The 14,994-nt window shown below is 50.6% G+C and overlaps 1 protein-coding gene across 2 annotated transcripts in view; it reads right to left on the bottom strand.

Moving 5' to 3' along the window:
* The window catches only part of Slc35f3 (solute carrier family 35 member F3), a 221,141-nt gene that overhangs the window by 60,807 nt on the left and 145,340 nt on the right, over nt 1-14,994 (bottom strand). For both annotated transcript variants that reach the window (XM_087900607.1, XM_087900608.1), the window contains one exon: nt 6,690-7,014. In XM_087900607.1, coding sequence (XP_087756733.1) covers nt 6,690-7,014 — 325 coding nt within the window. The remainder of the gene's footprint in view (nt 1-6,689; nt 7,015-14,994) is intronic.

Raw genomic sequence — 14,994 nt, 5'->3', positions numbered from 1 at the left:
CATGGGCATGGGGCTGACCTTCTGACACAACGCAAAGCAACTGAGAGAGACCACGGCGCAACAGCCGACTCACACGGGCTCAGAAAGCACAGTGTAAGACTGATCATTTTCCGAAACTGCTGAACTCTAAGCCAATCCCTGTTATCTGTTCAAGGATTAACTGAGAGGAGTTAATCCTTGGGTTTAGGGAGACCAGAAGAGACCGGGAGCTGGTGCCCCAGTTCTGACTTGCCCCAAGGCAGCTAAGAAGTGCTTCAGGAATGCACAGCCCTGAAGGCTCGCGGGGTGTTTCCTACCCCGTATTGAAGTGTGAATTCAGAACCATTTACAGAGAGACTTATATGGGACGGATGCTGGAAGGCACTCGGTGTGCACTCAGAGCTGTGACGTACACATGACATCACCTATGTCTGCCCTGCAGAGTGTTGTATCTGCCCGAGGGTGTCAGGGCATGTGGATGATGCTCTGTCTTTGTTTTTAAGATTTACTGTTTTTATTTGACCCGTGTGTCTCGCCTGTGTTTATGTCTATGTACTAGGTGTATGCAGTGCCCACAAAGGCCAAAGAGAGCATTGGATCCCATGAAACAGGAGTTACTGATAGTTGTTAGCTTCCATGTGGGTCCTGGGATCTGAACCCTGGTCTTCCGGAAAAGCAGAATGCAGAATGTGCTCTTAACCACTGAGCCATCTCTCCAGTCCTTCTGTTTTTTTTTTTTTTGTTTTTTGTTGTTGTTGGTTTTTGTTGTTGTTGTTGTTGTTTTATATATAAAATGAAGCCCTGAATAGTTTAAGCATCACCCGGAAACACAAACCTATGCAGCCACCTTGACTCAGTTTCCCTTTGTTGACACAGGAGACCCACTACAGCTTCCCTTCTGGACACAGAACCACTGCTCCTCTGCTGGCTATCTGCATGCATGTGCATCAACTGGCTCTCTGCATGCATGTGCATGCTAATGGAGCGGCACTTTGCTGCAGCTGAAACCCTGAAGGCAGCGTCCTCATTGTTGGGTACTCCTTTGAAATTCTCATTGTTAACCACCAAGCTACAGATAGAAACCGAATCACAAACTGCAGTCTCCAAATAGCATCCCAACCCCGTTACTAAAAACAAACAACACAGACACAGTATTTGGGACTGAAGTTTGTGAGTTAATTCAGCATCCCCTACCCTCAGGGAGTTTGCCTTCTTGAGGGAAATGAACAAGGGGCAAGTGCATCAGTATCACACTTGGTGCTGAACGCTTCAGAGGACATGGACCTGAGAGTAGCAGGAAGTACTCCCTTCAGGCTGGGAGCAGCAGGGGGTGCTCCCTTCAGACTGGGAGCAGCAGGGGGTGCTCCCTTCAGGCTGGGAGCAGCAGGCAGTGCTCCCTTTAGGCTGGGAGCAACAGGGAGTGCTCCTTTTATACTGGGAGCAGTAGGGGTGCTCCCTTCAGGCTGGGAGCAGCAGGGAGTGCTCCCTTCAGATTGAGAGCTTGTCCATCCTCCTGTTATGGAGGGTCCTGCTCATTTGTTTCTGGAAGCAGCTGATAATGGGCAGCTGGTGGGAATGATGGCCTGAGTGAGCCCAGGGCCCACAGTGAGCCAGGAGAGGGAAGAAGACCATCAGTTAGCATTGGTCTGGCCTGTGAGGCCCGACAGCCCAGGAGACAGAAGGTACGAGGTAGTGCTAATTCCTGTTGTCCTTCTATGCCTTCTATTCCACCACAGCACCTGGAAAAATACAGGTCCCAGACTTCCTGGAAAGAAGACACCTTCACAATGCCGCAACTCAGCAAATATGACGGTAGAAATGATTTTCACCAACACAGGGGTTTTCCGGAGCCCGAAAGGGAAACTGAGCGTTGAAAACAAGAGACCTGGTTCTGGATTTGCATTCATTTTCCTTGCTGTTGTTCAGGAATTGAGCACACATGCCTCCCCCACCAAAGAGACACCTGAGACTCACCCCACCTCCACTGTGAACTGTGAGCGTGTGCTGTTACTAGTTATATAAACAGCTCCAGAAATCCTGACAACAGCTCCGATCTTATCAGTCTTCTGCTTAAGACCTTGGGGCTCCTGGTTCTAGAGACTTAAGTCCCAATCAGGGAAGATGGTACAGTCAACTTGTCTTAAACATGAGGACCCAAGTTCAATCCCTGGACCCTACATAGGAAAGCCATGTGTGATCGTGGAGCCAGATTCCATGGATAGCCAACATAGTCCAATCAGTGTGTCCCAGGCCTGTGAGAAACCCTGTCCTGCAGTGAAACAGATAGGTGGTTGGTGTCTGAGGAGTGATGCCTGTGGTTGACCTCTAACCTCCACAAACATGTACACATACACCCCCCCACACACACACACGGAAACACAGACAGACAGACAGACACAGCCCCAGCCCTTCCCATCTATCCGCCCTGCTCTGACAGCAGAGTCCTCAGATCCACTCTGACAGCCAAGATGCAACCAAGCCCGTCTGCCTCGGGGTGTCACCCACCTCCTCCTCACGCTCCACTCTGGTTCTCTGTGGGCTTTGTTCCCACTCCGTGAGGTCTTTATGGGGAGAACGACATGTGTCTCATCCGCACCTGCCCACAAGTCCTGGGCAGGCAGACGTTCAGGAGGTGTTCGGCGAGCTAACCTGGCCTGCAGCCCGACTCCATCAAATTCTCCAGGAGTGGTTTCAAAACCTGCAACCTGGTTGGCACTGCGGTAGCTCTGGGAGTCATGCCAGCTCTGAGCCTCTTCTGCATGGAGCAGGGGCTTCCTAGGATCTATTCTCACCCACACAGCTCCCAAGCTCCCTAGGCTCCAGGCTCTCCATCTGCCTAGAATGTTCCATACCTCCTTCAGCACCCAGAAACCATCTGTTTGTCCAGCCTCATTTCCTCTTGGCTTTTCCCCTGTGCCCCAGGCCATGCATCCCTGGGCTCTTTTTCCCCGGATTCCTTTATGCACCCCTCTCAACCCTCCCCAGCCTCTGAGCTCTGTGAATGCAAGTCTCTTTGATTATTGCTTCCCAGTGTCTCACTGTGACACACAGGAATCTTTTTCAGACCAAATCAACTAACCTCTAGTTGCAAACACTGAAATTGGTCTCTGCAAGGTTGGTACCATTCCTGTGGGAATTTGTGCAGGAAGGCATACACACACTCAGTCCTTGCAGATTGAAATTGCAAGGGTCTGAAATGGTCCTTGCCTCTGAGTGCTGTTCCATGTCTGAGGGGGATCAAGGGTCAGCTTTCGGAAGCCCAGAACTACAAAGAACAAAGGAAAGCCACTGTTGTCTCCCTGTTCCTTTTTCTTTTCCGTTTCTCCTTTTGGGTAGTTGCATGGTGATAAAAGAGTCTCAGCATTTGCTTTTGAAAGCAGATCAGTATGGCTAGAAGTTTCTGGAAGGCCTGCTGACAAGATTGCAAAGGCCCCATCTGTTCCAGCTTAGATTCTGCTGACCCTGGCACTCTTGGATCTGAGATACCATCTTCCTGTGCCAGTGGCAGAGGGGCTGTCTGTTCCCTGGAAACCCCAGAGAAGCTGCTTCATTTATCCAGCCTCATCCATCCAGCCTGTTTTCCGAGGCCACAGGTCTCTGCCTATCTCTGGTTCCCTCGGCAGGCCTCTGCCCATCGCCTGTTCCCTTGGTTCCCCGCTAATGGTCTCTGCCAACAGACCCGTCCCAGCATCTGCTAAGGCCTCCTCTAGCATCAACTGAGTATACAGCATGAAGATGAAGGATGTGATTTTGGTTTTCTTCTCCACCCCAGGAGCCGTAGGCTGTTTCAAGTCCTCCCCATCGGAGCTGTGACTTCCTCAGCAAGGCTATGGTACTGACACTCTTCTTCTGGCTATGGAGGGAGAGCCCCCCTTTACCCCTGTGGTGGCATTCATGGTTTCCCTAGATACCCAAGAACTGGCTGGCAAATGAGTATCCTTGTCTAGCCATAGAATGCCTGCAACTCATGCGTAGAAAAGAGTGCATTAAGAAGTAGGGGTAAGCTTTGAGATAGAAATCAGGCAAGGCGTAAACTGGTTTTATAATGGAGTTATTCCCTCCTCCTCATGGTCCTCAGCAACCTGGCTGTGAGCTGAACTTGGTTTTAGGATGCTTTAAAACTTCTGCTATTATGTTTATTTATGTATGTTTCTCTCTCTCTCTCTCTCTCTCTCTCTCTCTCTCTCTCTCTCTCTGTGTGTGTGTGTGTGTGTGTGTATGTATGTATGTGTGTGTGTGTGTGTGTGTGTGTGTGCATGTGCATGAACACACGTGTGCTGGTGTCCACAGAGACCAGAAGAGGGTGTTGGAGTCATTGGAACTGAAGTGACAGGCAGTTATGAGTTCCCAATGTGGGTGCTGAGAAACAAACTCCAGTCCTCTGCAAGAGCAGCAAGCATTTTAAACCACCAATCCATGTCTCCAGCCTCTAAAAAAAATTTCTATTGCATTTTTTTCTATTGTGTGTGGGGCGGTCTGGGGGTGGGGCATGGTGCACATGTGGAGATCCCAGGACAATTTGTATGGGTCGGTTCCTCCTTCCACCACGTGGGGCCTGGGGATCAAACTCAGACTGTCAGGCTGACAGCAAATGCCTTTGCCTGTCGGGCCATCTTGCCAGCTCCGTTTCCTGGCTTTCTAGGATGTATGCATAGGCTCCCAGGCATTGATGGTTTTCTCTAGGTGACTAATTTTTCCAAGTGGTGTTTCATCTTGCCTCCCTCGACCTTATCACCACCTTGAGCTTGACACCACGAGCATAGTGTTCAGGCCAAAAGCTTAAGTTGGGCTGGGCTGCCCCCAGAGTGTCATCAGTCAACCTTGTCCCCGGGTGGACCGTGGCCACTGCCTGTCTTTAGGATTAGCACTGGGCTACCTTTGTGGTTCGGGGATCTTGCTGTGCGCATGGCTGATGGGAACAGGAGGGAACATTTGTCTTGTCTCCTAATTACAGGCCGATACGCTCAGGGCCACTTAACTATCAAATGCATCCTTTCCTGGATGTCTGCTTTTCTCCATGACTCAGGCCATTATTTCCTTCTTGCCTGTGGGGAGTTCTTAGGCCCCTCTCACAGTTCCTAAATCTATTTGCTTCCTGTCTTGGCTGCTGTTCAGCCGTACTGCATTAAGTCCCTCACCAGCCACTCCGGGCTGGCCCAGGAACCGTTGCCTTAGGTCAGCAGGGAAGACTCCGTGGGCTCGGGGTTCTCGTCCCCAAACTCTGAAAGGTCACAGGAGGCTGGCCATGGGGCTCAGTGTAAACACCAGGAGAGCCCCTTCCTTTCGAATTTGTGTCCTGCGTCACAGGTCGGTTTCCTAAAGGGCGCCAGCTCTAATTCTGTGAGGACACAACAGGAGAATCCTCAGAAAAAGTCTGGCTCCAGCTGAGGCCTACAGCATTCCGGGTCCAGTGCCGGAATGGTCACTTCTGGTCACTTCTAAGCATAACGTCAGATGGGTCTGAGATGGGAAGCCGGGGCTCCTCAGGGTTGGCAGTTGTGCGGATTAGTTTTTCTGTTTCTGTTGTTGCTTTCCCAAACTGACACAAGCTAGAGTCATCTGGGCAGAGGGAACCTCAACTGAGGAAATGCCTCCATCGGACTGACCTGTGGGCGAGTCTGCGAGGGGCATTTTCTCGGCTGATGGTTGCAACAGGAGAGCCCAGTGCACTTAGGCTGTGCTACCCCATGGGCAAGTGGTGCCGGGTGCTATAGGAAAACAGGCTGAGCAGGTGGCGGGAGGCCAGCCAATACGCACCAGTCCCCATGGTCTCTGTTTCAGTTCCTGCCTCCAGGTTCCTGCATTGAGTTTCTGCCCTGGATTCTCACAGCGAAAGAGGGTATGTGGCCCAGATAAACTGTCTCCTCCCCTAAGCTGGTTTTAGTCAGTGTTTTATCGTAGCAACAGAGATGCCACCTAGGACAGCAACTTCAAGAGGTCATGTGATGGATGGACAGGGTGTGCTAGGAGGAAGGTGATGGGGATGGAAGGGAGGGAGGGTCTACGATTTTCAGCTCTTGCTCAGTTCCAGAGACAGATGAAAGGCAGGCTTCCTGTGTCCGTACTGTCGTCCTGGCCAATAGTCGTTCTTGGGGTGTTTCGGGTTAAGACAGACAGGCCAGTCCTTGGACACAGCCCATACCAGACAAAGAGCAACTACAAGTTACACTCTTTATGGAACACTGTGGCCACACCAATGGCTTGGCTCTCAGGAAGGCTCGGGTGCCTGCTGCATGGCGAGGCGTGAGTCATCACGGTATATAATCCATTAACTGCACTCATGTTCACCATACAGATGAGGAAGGACACATGTAGGGAATTGAAAAGAGGCTAAGGAGGGGAAGCGAGCTGCAGGAAGCTCCCAAGCTGGTTCCTGGCAATTTCGCCCTTACACCAACCTGGCTTCATTCGCCATGCCTAAGTGAGCTCTTCTTCTGTTTCTATGCCTCCGAGACCTGCCACGGTTATTTCTAGAAGATGGTGCCTATTTCCTATTGCATGGAAATGGACTGCTAAGGTGCAGGGGTAGAGGTGGAGAGTGGAGGCTTCATCATAGAAGGCAGAGAAAATTCTGACCTCAACCGCACAGTACAACAGCTGCATTTATTGCGGTGTCCCCCCCTTGGTCCCTCCCACTGGCCACCAGCGCTAGCCTCCAGGGCCAGCTCTGCAGCCCCAGGTGAGTGGTCTTCGATTTAAGGGTCCCTTACCTGTATCTCTGTTTCACAGACTGCTTCTCTGTGGACTTGCACACGTGCCCTGCGTAGTACAACGGGAAGAACAGAAAGTTCCAGTTGGTGGCGAACCAAGTCAGGGTGAAGGGTGCATCGAAGGTCTTGAAAGTCAGTCTGGCGAGCTGCGTGGAGCCGGCCCAGGAGGCGCACACACAGAACACGACAGCCACGCCCCAGAAGACCTTCCTCAGCTGCTTTTGAGAGCATGTCCAGGGGTGCCGGTTCGTCCTTCCGCCAGTCTCTGTCCCAGCTGGCGCCTGGGCCTCTGCAGGGCCCGGGGGCTCCCGGGGGCGCTCCTCCCCTGAAGAAGAGAAGGGGTGTTATCCGGGTCTGCAGACTTCTGGCTGAAACAACAGTTGAATCCCTGGCAACCATGTGGGGACAGCGATGCGGAGTGCTGGGCAATGCTCTGAGCTGTAGCTCGAAGATGTATGCCAGGTTTCCTACCATGGAGAGCATTGGTTCACAGGAAGGGATCCCCAGGCCAGGACCTATCAACATCTTTCAACTCTGCCCCGGGCGCCTTTTAGAATGGCAAACTCTTGGACTCCACCCCAAACTCCTGAATCAGACATGACTTCAACAAGTGATCTCCATGATGGGTTTGAGCTACATCCTTCCAGCACAGATGGAAACACTGAGGCATGAGGTCTTGTGTGTCATGGGGTAACACTGAACTTGCTATGAAGTTGAGGATAACCTTGAACTTCTGATACTCCTGTTTAAACCTCCCTGGGGCTGGGATTACAGCTGTTTGTCATCACATCTAGTTGACGAAACACTAGGGATTGAACTCACAGTTTCAGGTTGCGGACTACTCCGGTACACTGTGTGAGGATGTGTCACTGTGATTGGTTTAATAAAGAGCTGAATGGCCAATCGCTAGGCAGGAAGGGGTTAGGTGGGACTTCTGGGGTCTGAGAGGTCTGGGGGAAGAAGAAAGGTGGAGTCACTAGCCAGATGAAGAGGGGGTAGCATGGGCAGTACAGAGCAAAGGTAACCGAACCATGTCAAAGAACATAGATTTAAAAATGTGGGTAAATTTAAGTTGTAAGAACTAGTTAGGAACAAACCTAAGCTAAGAATGAGCCTTCATAATTAATAATGCCTCCATGTCATTATTTGTGAGCTAGTGGCCCAAAGAAAAATTCGTCTACGACTTCACGCCTGCTAGGCAACCACTCTACTAACTGAGCTACATGCACAGCCTTCCGTATTTATTTGTGGTGTTGGGAACACAACCTGGGGCCTTGTAACGCTAGGCAAGTTTCTACCACTTAGCTGGAACCCCGGCATTCCCCACCACATTTAATTTTGAAGCAGACTTTCCCTAAGTTATTCAGGCCGACCATGGACTTATTGCAGCTCAGATTGGTCTTGGCCTTACCATCCTCCTGCCTCAGCTTTCCCAGGATTGGCATGATATGTGTACGCCACCAGGTCTGGCTTTTGACCTCATTCATGTCAGCACACATGTGTTTATGAGTCGCTGAGTTGCAATAGGACCTAGGGATTCCTAGTGGCAGGGGTGATGACGTCGAGAAGACACAGAACCTTGATGGATGCTCCTTTCTGCCTGGCCCAGAGAAGCAGGTGGTTTTCCTCGTGTTCTACACAGGGAACCCAAAGAGCATCGCTCCCCTTCCATCTGCTCTAACCAGCTTCCTGCAGATGGCCTCCAGCCTCACCTCCAGGTTTCCCTAAAATGTCTTTAGCTCTGGGCAGCTTCTGTGCGAGCGACCGTAGACATGGAAAGCTATGACGCTTGGAGAAGTCAGACTGCAGCCCACAGCTGGGCTGTACCGTCCCGTGTTCTCGAAGACCTGAGCAGGCAAGAGAGCCTGTGTCCAATATGATGTGGGAGTCCCCTCTGTGTGCTGTGATTACCATTAATGAATAAAGAAACTGCCTTGGCCTGTTGTTGATAGGGCAGAACTTAGGTAGGTGGGGAAGACAGAACTGAATGCTGGGAGAAAGAAGGGCAGAGTCAGGGATGCCATGAAGCCACCAATGCCAGAGATAGACGTGTTGAGACTTTGCTGGTAGGCCACGACCTCGTAGTAAAGCACAGATCAATGGAGATGGGTTAAATTAAGATGTAGGAGTTAACCAATAAGAAGTTAGAGCTAATGGCCCAAGCAGTGACTTAATTAATATAGTTTCTGTGTGGTTATTTTGGGGCTGAGCAGCCAGGTGGCTGGGAACCAACCAGCCTCTCTCCCCCAACAGACAAATGCAGATTATGTAGAACTTGTCTCTTTGGCACTTGGTTGGATGGAAAAACACATTTGCTTAGAGGCCCTTATCACAACAGGGGTGTGGGAAATGGGCATCAAACATATGGGGTTTAACTCTCATCAAACATATGGGGTTTGCTTAATCCTAACAGCCATTTAAACAATTCCACCTGAATGGAAGTTTGCAGGATTTCTGAAACATTTTATTTCTATGGGGCAAATATGAACTCAAGGTGACCAGTCTGCTGCATCTGTTTGAGCCCACCCTGTGGCCCCCAAAAAAGAATCAGGCAGTGGTAGCACACACCTTTAATCCTAGCACTCAAGAGGCAGAGGCAGGTAGATCTTTGTTAGTTCGAGGCTAGCCTGGTCTGCAAGAGCTAGTTCCAGGACAGTTAAGAGTTATTACACAGAAAAACCCTTTCTTGAAAAAAGAAATCAACCTAAGTGAGACCACGACTGGCCAAGGCCAGTCTCTCTTGTGTTTTAGTGATATGCAGTTTAGCTCGGGTGGTGGAGAGTGTGCCTAGCACTTACGAGGCTCTGAGTTCCACCCTCAACGTTGCCCAAACTGAGCTTTGGTGGTACACACCTATAATCCCAGCGCTTGGGAGATAAAGGCAGTAGGATCAGAAGCTCAAGGTCCTTCCTGGCTACACAGTGAACGTGAAGCCAACCTGGGATGGATATATATCCTCCTGTTTCTGACATGCCCATGTCCACGTGAGAAGACCCTGGGGGAATCACAACCACGACTCCTATTCGCTCCTCTGTGCGACCCTACAAGGCCCTTAGCATAGGGAGGGGCCCAAGAGGGAGACAAGAAGAACAGGTCCAGCTTCTCGCGTTGCACCTTCCCACCAGTGTTCTCTGACTTGGCTCACAGTGCATTCTCAAAACTGAAGTCGAATCCACTCCCGGCAATAGTATGGTGGATTTAATTTCCCTGATAGCAGGCAGGCTTGCTCAGCCCTGCAGCCCTTCGCTGCTGGCCCACTCTGAGTATGCCTCGCCATCTCTGCCATGAGCTCAGACTCAAAAGAACAATGGTGGAAGTAAAGACAACGTCTGTTTAGAAAGAAAACGCAGGTTCACGGTAAGACTCCCGAGGAGACGGCAGGCATTTACGGAGAACTCCAGCCTGCTTCTTCAACTGCGTTTTTATTATTATTATTACTAGTGCAAGGGCAGCTGTCATGCTTGATTGGATTAAGAGACACCCAGAGCGCTGCAAAGGTACACCTTTGGGTGTGTCTGCGAAGGTGCTTCCAGAGATGCCTGGCTAAAGGAGTAAACCCACCCTGAATGTGGGATGGTGCCCGTCCATGGGTGGGGGTCTTGGACTGACTGGAAAAAGGAGTCAGCTGTAAGCAGTGTCACATGCCTCTTGACACCAAGCCTTTCCCACCACAATAGTCTGTGCCCCCAAACTGTGACTTAAAATAGATCCTCCTTCTGTGGGATGCTTGACAGGTCAAGAGTGGGGAAAACTGTCAATAGGGCAGGGTGATCTTTCCATCGTGGGGGACTAAGAGGTGATACTGGGCAGCCACCAAATCTCATGGTGTGTGTGTGTGTGTGTGTGTGTGTGTGTGTGCGCGCGTGTGTGTGTGTGCGTGCGTGTATGTGTGCTGAGTGTTGTATGTGTGTATGTGGTGTGTGTGTGCGCATGTGTGTATGTGTGTGTGTGTATGCGTGTGTGTGCGCGTGCATGCATGTATGTGTGTTGAGTGTTGTATGTGTGTATGTGGTGTGTGTGTGTGCGCGTGCGTGTGTGTGTGTGTGTGTGTGTGTGTGGCCAAAAGTGACATCAGTTCCTTCCTCAGTCATTCTCCACCTTACTTTCTGGACAGTCTCTCACTGAACCTGGAGCTCACTGATTCGGCGAGGCTGATGGAGCTGGAAGCCCTGGGATCCTCCTGTCTCTGTCTCAGCACTGGGATTACAGGTGCGCACTGCTGTGTCTGGCTTTGTTTTCGCTGGGTGCTGGGGATAGAGCTCCAGACCACATATTTATGGGGTGAGCACTGAGACCGACAGAGCCAACCCTCCCAGCCCCCATCCTCCCACCCACCCACCGCTACCCAGTTTCTGGGCCACTAAAATACTTCTCCGGATCTAGCCACTCTCCAGCTTTGTAATGGCTCCAAGTCCTCTCACCAAGGGAGTATTACCAGTAACAAATGAAATGAAGAGGCTCAACAGTCAGCCCAGCATGATAGCCTCTGTAAACAATAACGTGAAGTTAGAGCTATGTTTTCCCACGAGTAACATAGCTAAATGGGTTCTGCAGTTGGATAAAATCTAGAGAACGCTGAACAGAGGCATGCTGTAGGAACGTTCAAGGTTAACAGACAACGTGTGAGTCACCGCGCTTGGCAGAGATGTGACCCTTGTGTTGGGAACCTGGAACACACTGTGGGCAACAATGGCCTGCACTGAGTAATAGACAAGGCTGTCACCAACCTCATCTAATTGCATTGTGTCTTGAAGTCCTGGTTGTATTAATTTCCTCACCTTTCTCATTGTGTGCCTGTTCGTGTGTGTGTACCTGTACATGTATGTGTGCACCTGTGCATGTGTGTATATGTTGGAAACCAATTTTGAGTGTCATTTCTCAGGTACAGTTCATCTTGTTTTTGAGACAGGGTCTCTCAGTGGCCTGGAGCTCACTGATTTGGCTAGGCTGGCTGGCCCGTGAGTCCCAGGGATCTGTCTCTGTCTCCTTAGTGTTGAGATTACAAGCATGTGCCATCATGTCCTTCTTTATTTTATTTCTTTTTTACATATGAATGTGTGTGATGTGTGCACACATGTTTACGAGAGTTCTCCTGTTGTATGTGTGTATGCGCACACACACATGCAGAGGCCCAAGGTTGACATTGGGTATTTTCCTCTTCTTCTTCTTCTTCCCCTTCCCCCTCCCCCTCCCCTTCCCCTTCTCCTTCTTCTTCTCCTCCTCCTTTAAATGATTTACTTATTTTTATTTTGTGTGCATTTGGTGTTTTGCCTGCATGTATGTCTGTGTGAGGATGTTGGATCCTGGAGTTGTGGGCTGCCATGTGGATGCTGGGAATTGAACCCAGGTTCTCCGGAAGAACAGTCAGTGCTCTTAACCTCTGAGCCACCTCTCCATTCCCTTGGGTGTCTTTTATAATTTGGCTTCACCTTGTACTCTGTATATTGAGGTGCAGTCTCTCACTCAGACCGGAGCTCACCTACTCTGTCAGTCTGGCGAGCCAGCTCACTCTGACAATTTCTCTGTTTCCCATGTGCCAGAATGACAGGCAGGCTGCCAGCCCCACCCCCCATTTTTATGTGAGTTCTGGGGATCTGAGCTCTAGTCCATACACTTGACTGGCACGAGCTTTCCCCACTAAGTCTTCTTCCCAGGCCCCACGTTTTAACACGGGCTTGAACTCAGGTCCTCATGCTTGTGTGGCTGGTACCTTCTCATTCAAATCACCTCCCCAGCTCCTACACAACTACTCTCACTACTTTCTACTACTATAAATAAAAAATCTGTTATTATGTGACAGAATACTAAGAAGTGGAAGGAAAAGTCATCCGTGGTCATCTCAGCACCCAGAACTGCCACGGCCTACATGGCTGCATTTTCCAGAAGCTTTGGTTGGAGCGGCACACAGGGGTCTCTCCAGACCTGTACCTCTGCCACCCACCAACACATCCACATGACAAACATGGTATTACATCATGTTCTTATTCCACATTTAACCAAAGATACCACAGCACGGACTTTATCCTACATCCTGTGAGCATGTCAATCAAGCATGAACACTGAGTTCAGAGCACTGGGTGGCCTGTGGTCAAGTTCAAAGCACCACCCCCATGTGTAAGAAACTCTGGGAGTTACAAAAAAAAAATACAGGACACTTATGTGCAAAACGGCAGTTCTGTATTACGCCAGGTACACGCTGGGGACTCTGAAGCTTCACCCGAGATCAGTGAGATGGAAGGCTGTAGGAGATGTAGAACAGTTGTGATTTTCCCCCAGGACATAGTGCAAGGTCGTGAGCTCTGAGACCCACTGTCACTTGTCACCTGTGATGTCCAGAGGGAGACGCCACCAGACTGGCTGAAGGACACATGGCGCCCCTTCCTCCAGAGTCCTCCCACCCCGTTCAGTGAAGAACGAGCAGGAAACGGAGCCAACTTAGCTGAGAACGAGCGCAGGGCAGAGTGGGAACATGATTAGCACCTGCACTTTGCTCCCCAGCACCTGAGTGGGAGAGAATGCATCTCGCTCTGTGTCATGTTCAGGGTTGGGGTGAATGAGAAGCCCAGGTGATGCTCGGACAGGATAGCTCAGGGAGGAGCTACTAGGGGGGCAGCATCTCTCTTTGCACTCCTGTCAACTCTTCAAGTCTGTGAAGGGTTTAGAAGGCTTTACTTCCCCCAGACAATAAGGTGATTTCTCTCTCTCTCTCTCTCTCTCTCTCTCTCTCTCTCTCTCTCTCTCTGTCTCTCTCTCTATCTCTGTCTCTCTTTCTCGTGTGTGTGTGTGTGTCTGTGTGCACAAGGGAGCATTCTCTTCTGAACAATGGGTCTTCCTCGTACTCAAGAGTCGCCCCAAGCTGGCAGTGCTGAGGGCTACCTCCCACACAGACACATCCTGAGACTGTCTTCCCTGAAGGATTTATAGAGGGTTTAGCCTTTCTGATCATTCCGGTCAGGCAGAACACATACCTGGGGGCAACGCCGTGAGCCTGGGCCATGAGGGGTGAGTCAGAGGGATGTTCCAGGCACCAGCCCATTAGGGTACCAAGGAACACCCTTCATGTTGGGAGACGTCTATGACTTTCCCCAGAGATAAATGGGGAGATGATAAATTGGGTGATTTTTTTGTCTTTCTAGTGCAAGAAAGTGAGATTGGAAAGTCATTTAGTGGCTTCTAAAAAATCCCACAAAATGAATCTCTTTGAACTTCCAAGAGAACACAACGAATTCTCTGACAAACTCTGTTTCACTCAGGCCCAGCATCAATGAGGCCGAAGACGGTGGACTGAGACCTCCACAGTCGCGAGCCCAAATGAACCCTTCTTCCTTTGAGCTGCTAATGGTGCATGCGTATTTTATCTCAGCAACTGGAAAGCTAATTAGCCCAACTGCCACTCACGGAGCAGAGCCCTTGCTGGAGAGTGCCCTCATTCTCACTTCCTCAGGGGTCTCCTGATAACTCCCGAATGGCTCAGCGGCATTGCCTCGTGGGCTTAAGACAGGCCTGAACTTACAGAGCCAACAGCCAGTTCTGTTCTGCTAGGAGCTGACTGGCTCACAAAGGCTCCACGTCAGGTCATCCACACCTCGGAGGAAGCTTGGTGCCTGTTCCGGGAGGGAGTGTGTAGCGGTTCTTGCCCCAGACATGTGAGCTCCTTTGGATCAGTCTTAATCCATACGCCCTGCTAGTCACGACCTGTCCAGCAGGCTCAGGGCTCGCTATGTCTGAATGCAGGCAGGAACTGCAGAACTGCGGGGCTCAGGTGCTGCTTCTGACCTTCACTTGCACCCAGACAAATGAGCACCCTCCTCTGATTTCCTGGGGACTTCCCTGTTAAAGTCAGGGAGTCTAGAACCTTAGACTCCAGGTTGTTGGGACTCTCAGGACAAATGCGGGTTAACAGTGGGCAGATTATCTGCAGGACTGCCCCTCCAGGAAGCAGTCTTTGGACCCTTCAGAAAGGAACACCTGGCCAACTGTACGTCACATGACAGTATGGGCACTGTGCCAGGTAGACACCCCTAGCCCTCTCCTTTTGGTTGGCTGGAATACCAGATGGAAATAGATAAAAGAACAGAGTAAACTTACAGCTGAAAGCACAGGCCACTGAGCATTTTATCTCGAACTGAAAATGCTGGTTTCCTAAACTTCCTGCCAGTTCCCGGTGAGAATCAGCGGCATCAACAGGGCAAGAGCAAACTTGCTGGTGAGGGGTGAAGTGGGGTTGGCCTTCAAGTGTTGAACATGACCTCCCAGGTTCACACCCCTCCGCAGGATGGGCCTGGTGCACCTTGGGAGTGGCATG

The sequence above is a fragment of the Myodes glareolus genome, chromosome 22 (assembly GCF_982192425.1).
Source record: "Myodes glareolus chromosome 22, mMyoGla1.1, whole genome shotgun sequence".
Taxonomy (NCBI): domain Eukaryota; kingdom Metazoa; phylum Chordata; class Mammalia; order Rodentia; family Cricetidae; genus Myodes; species Myodes glareolus.
This window is presented reverse-complemented; position numbering and strand designations above follow the sequence as displayed.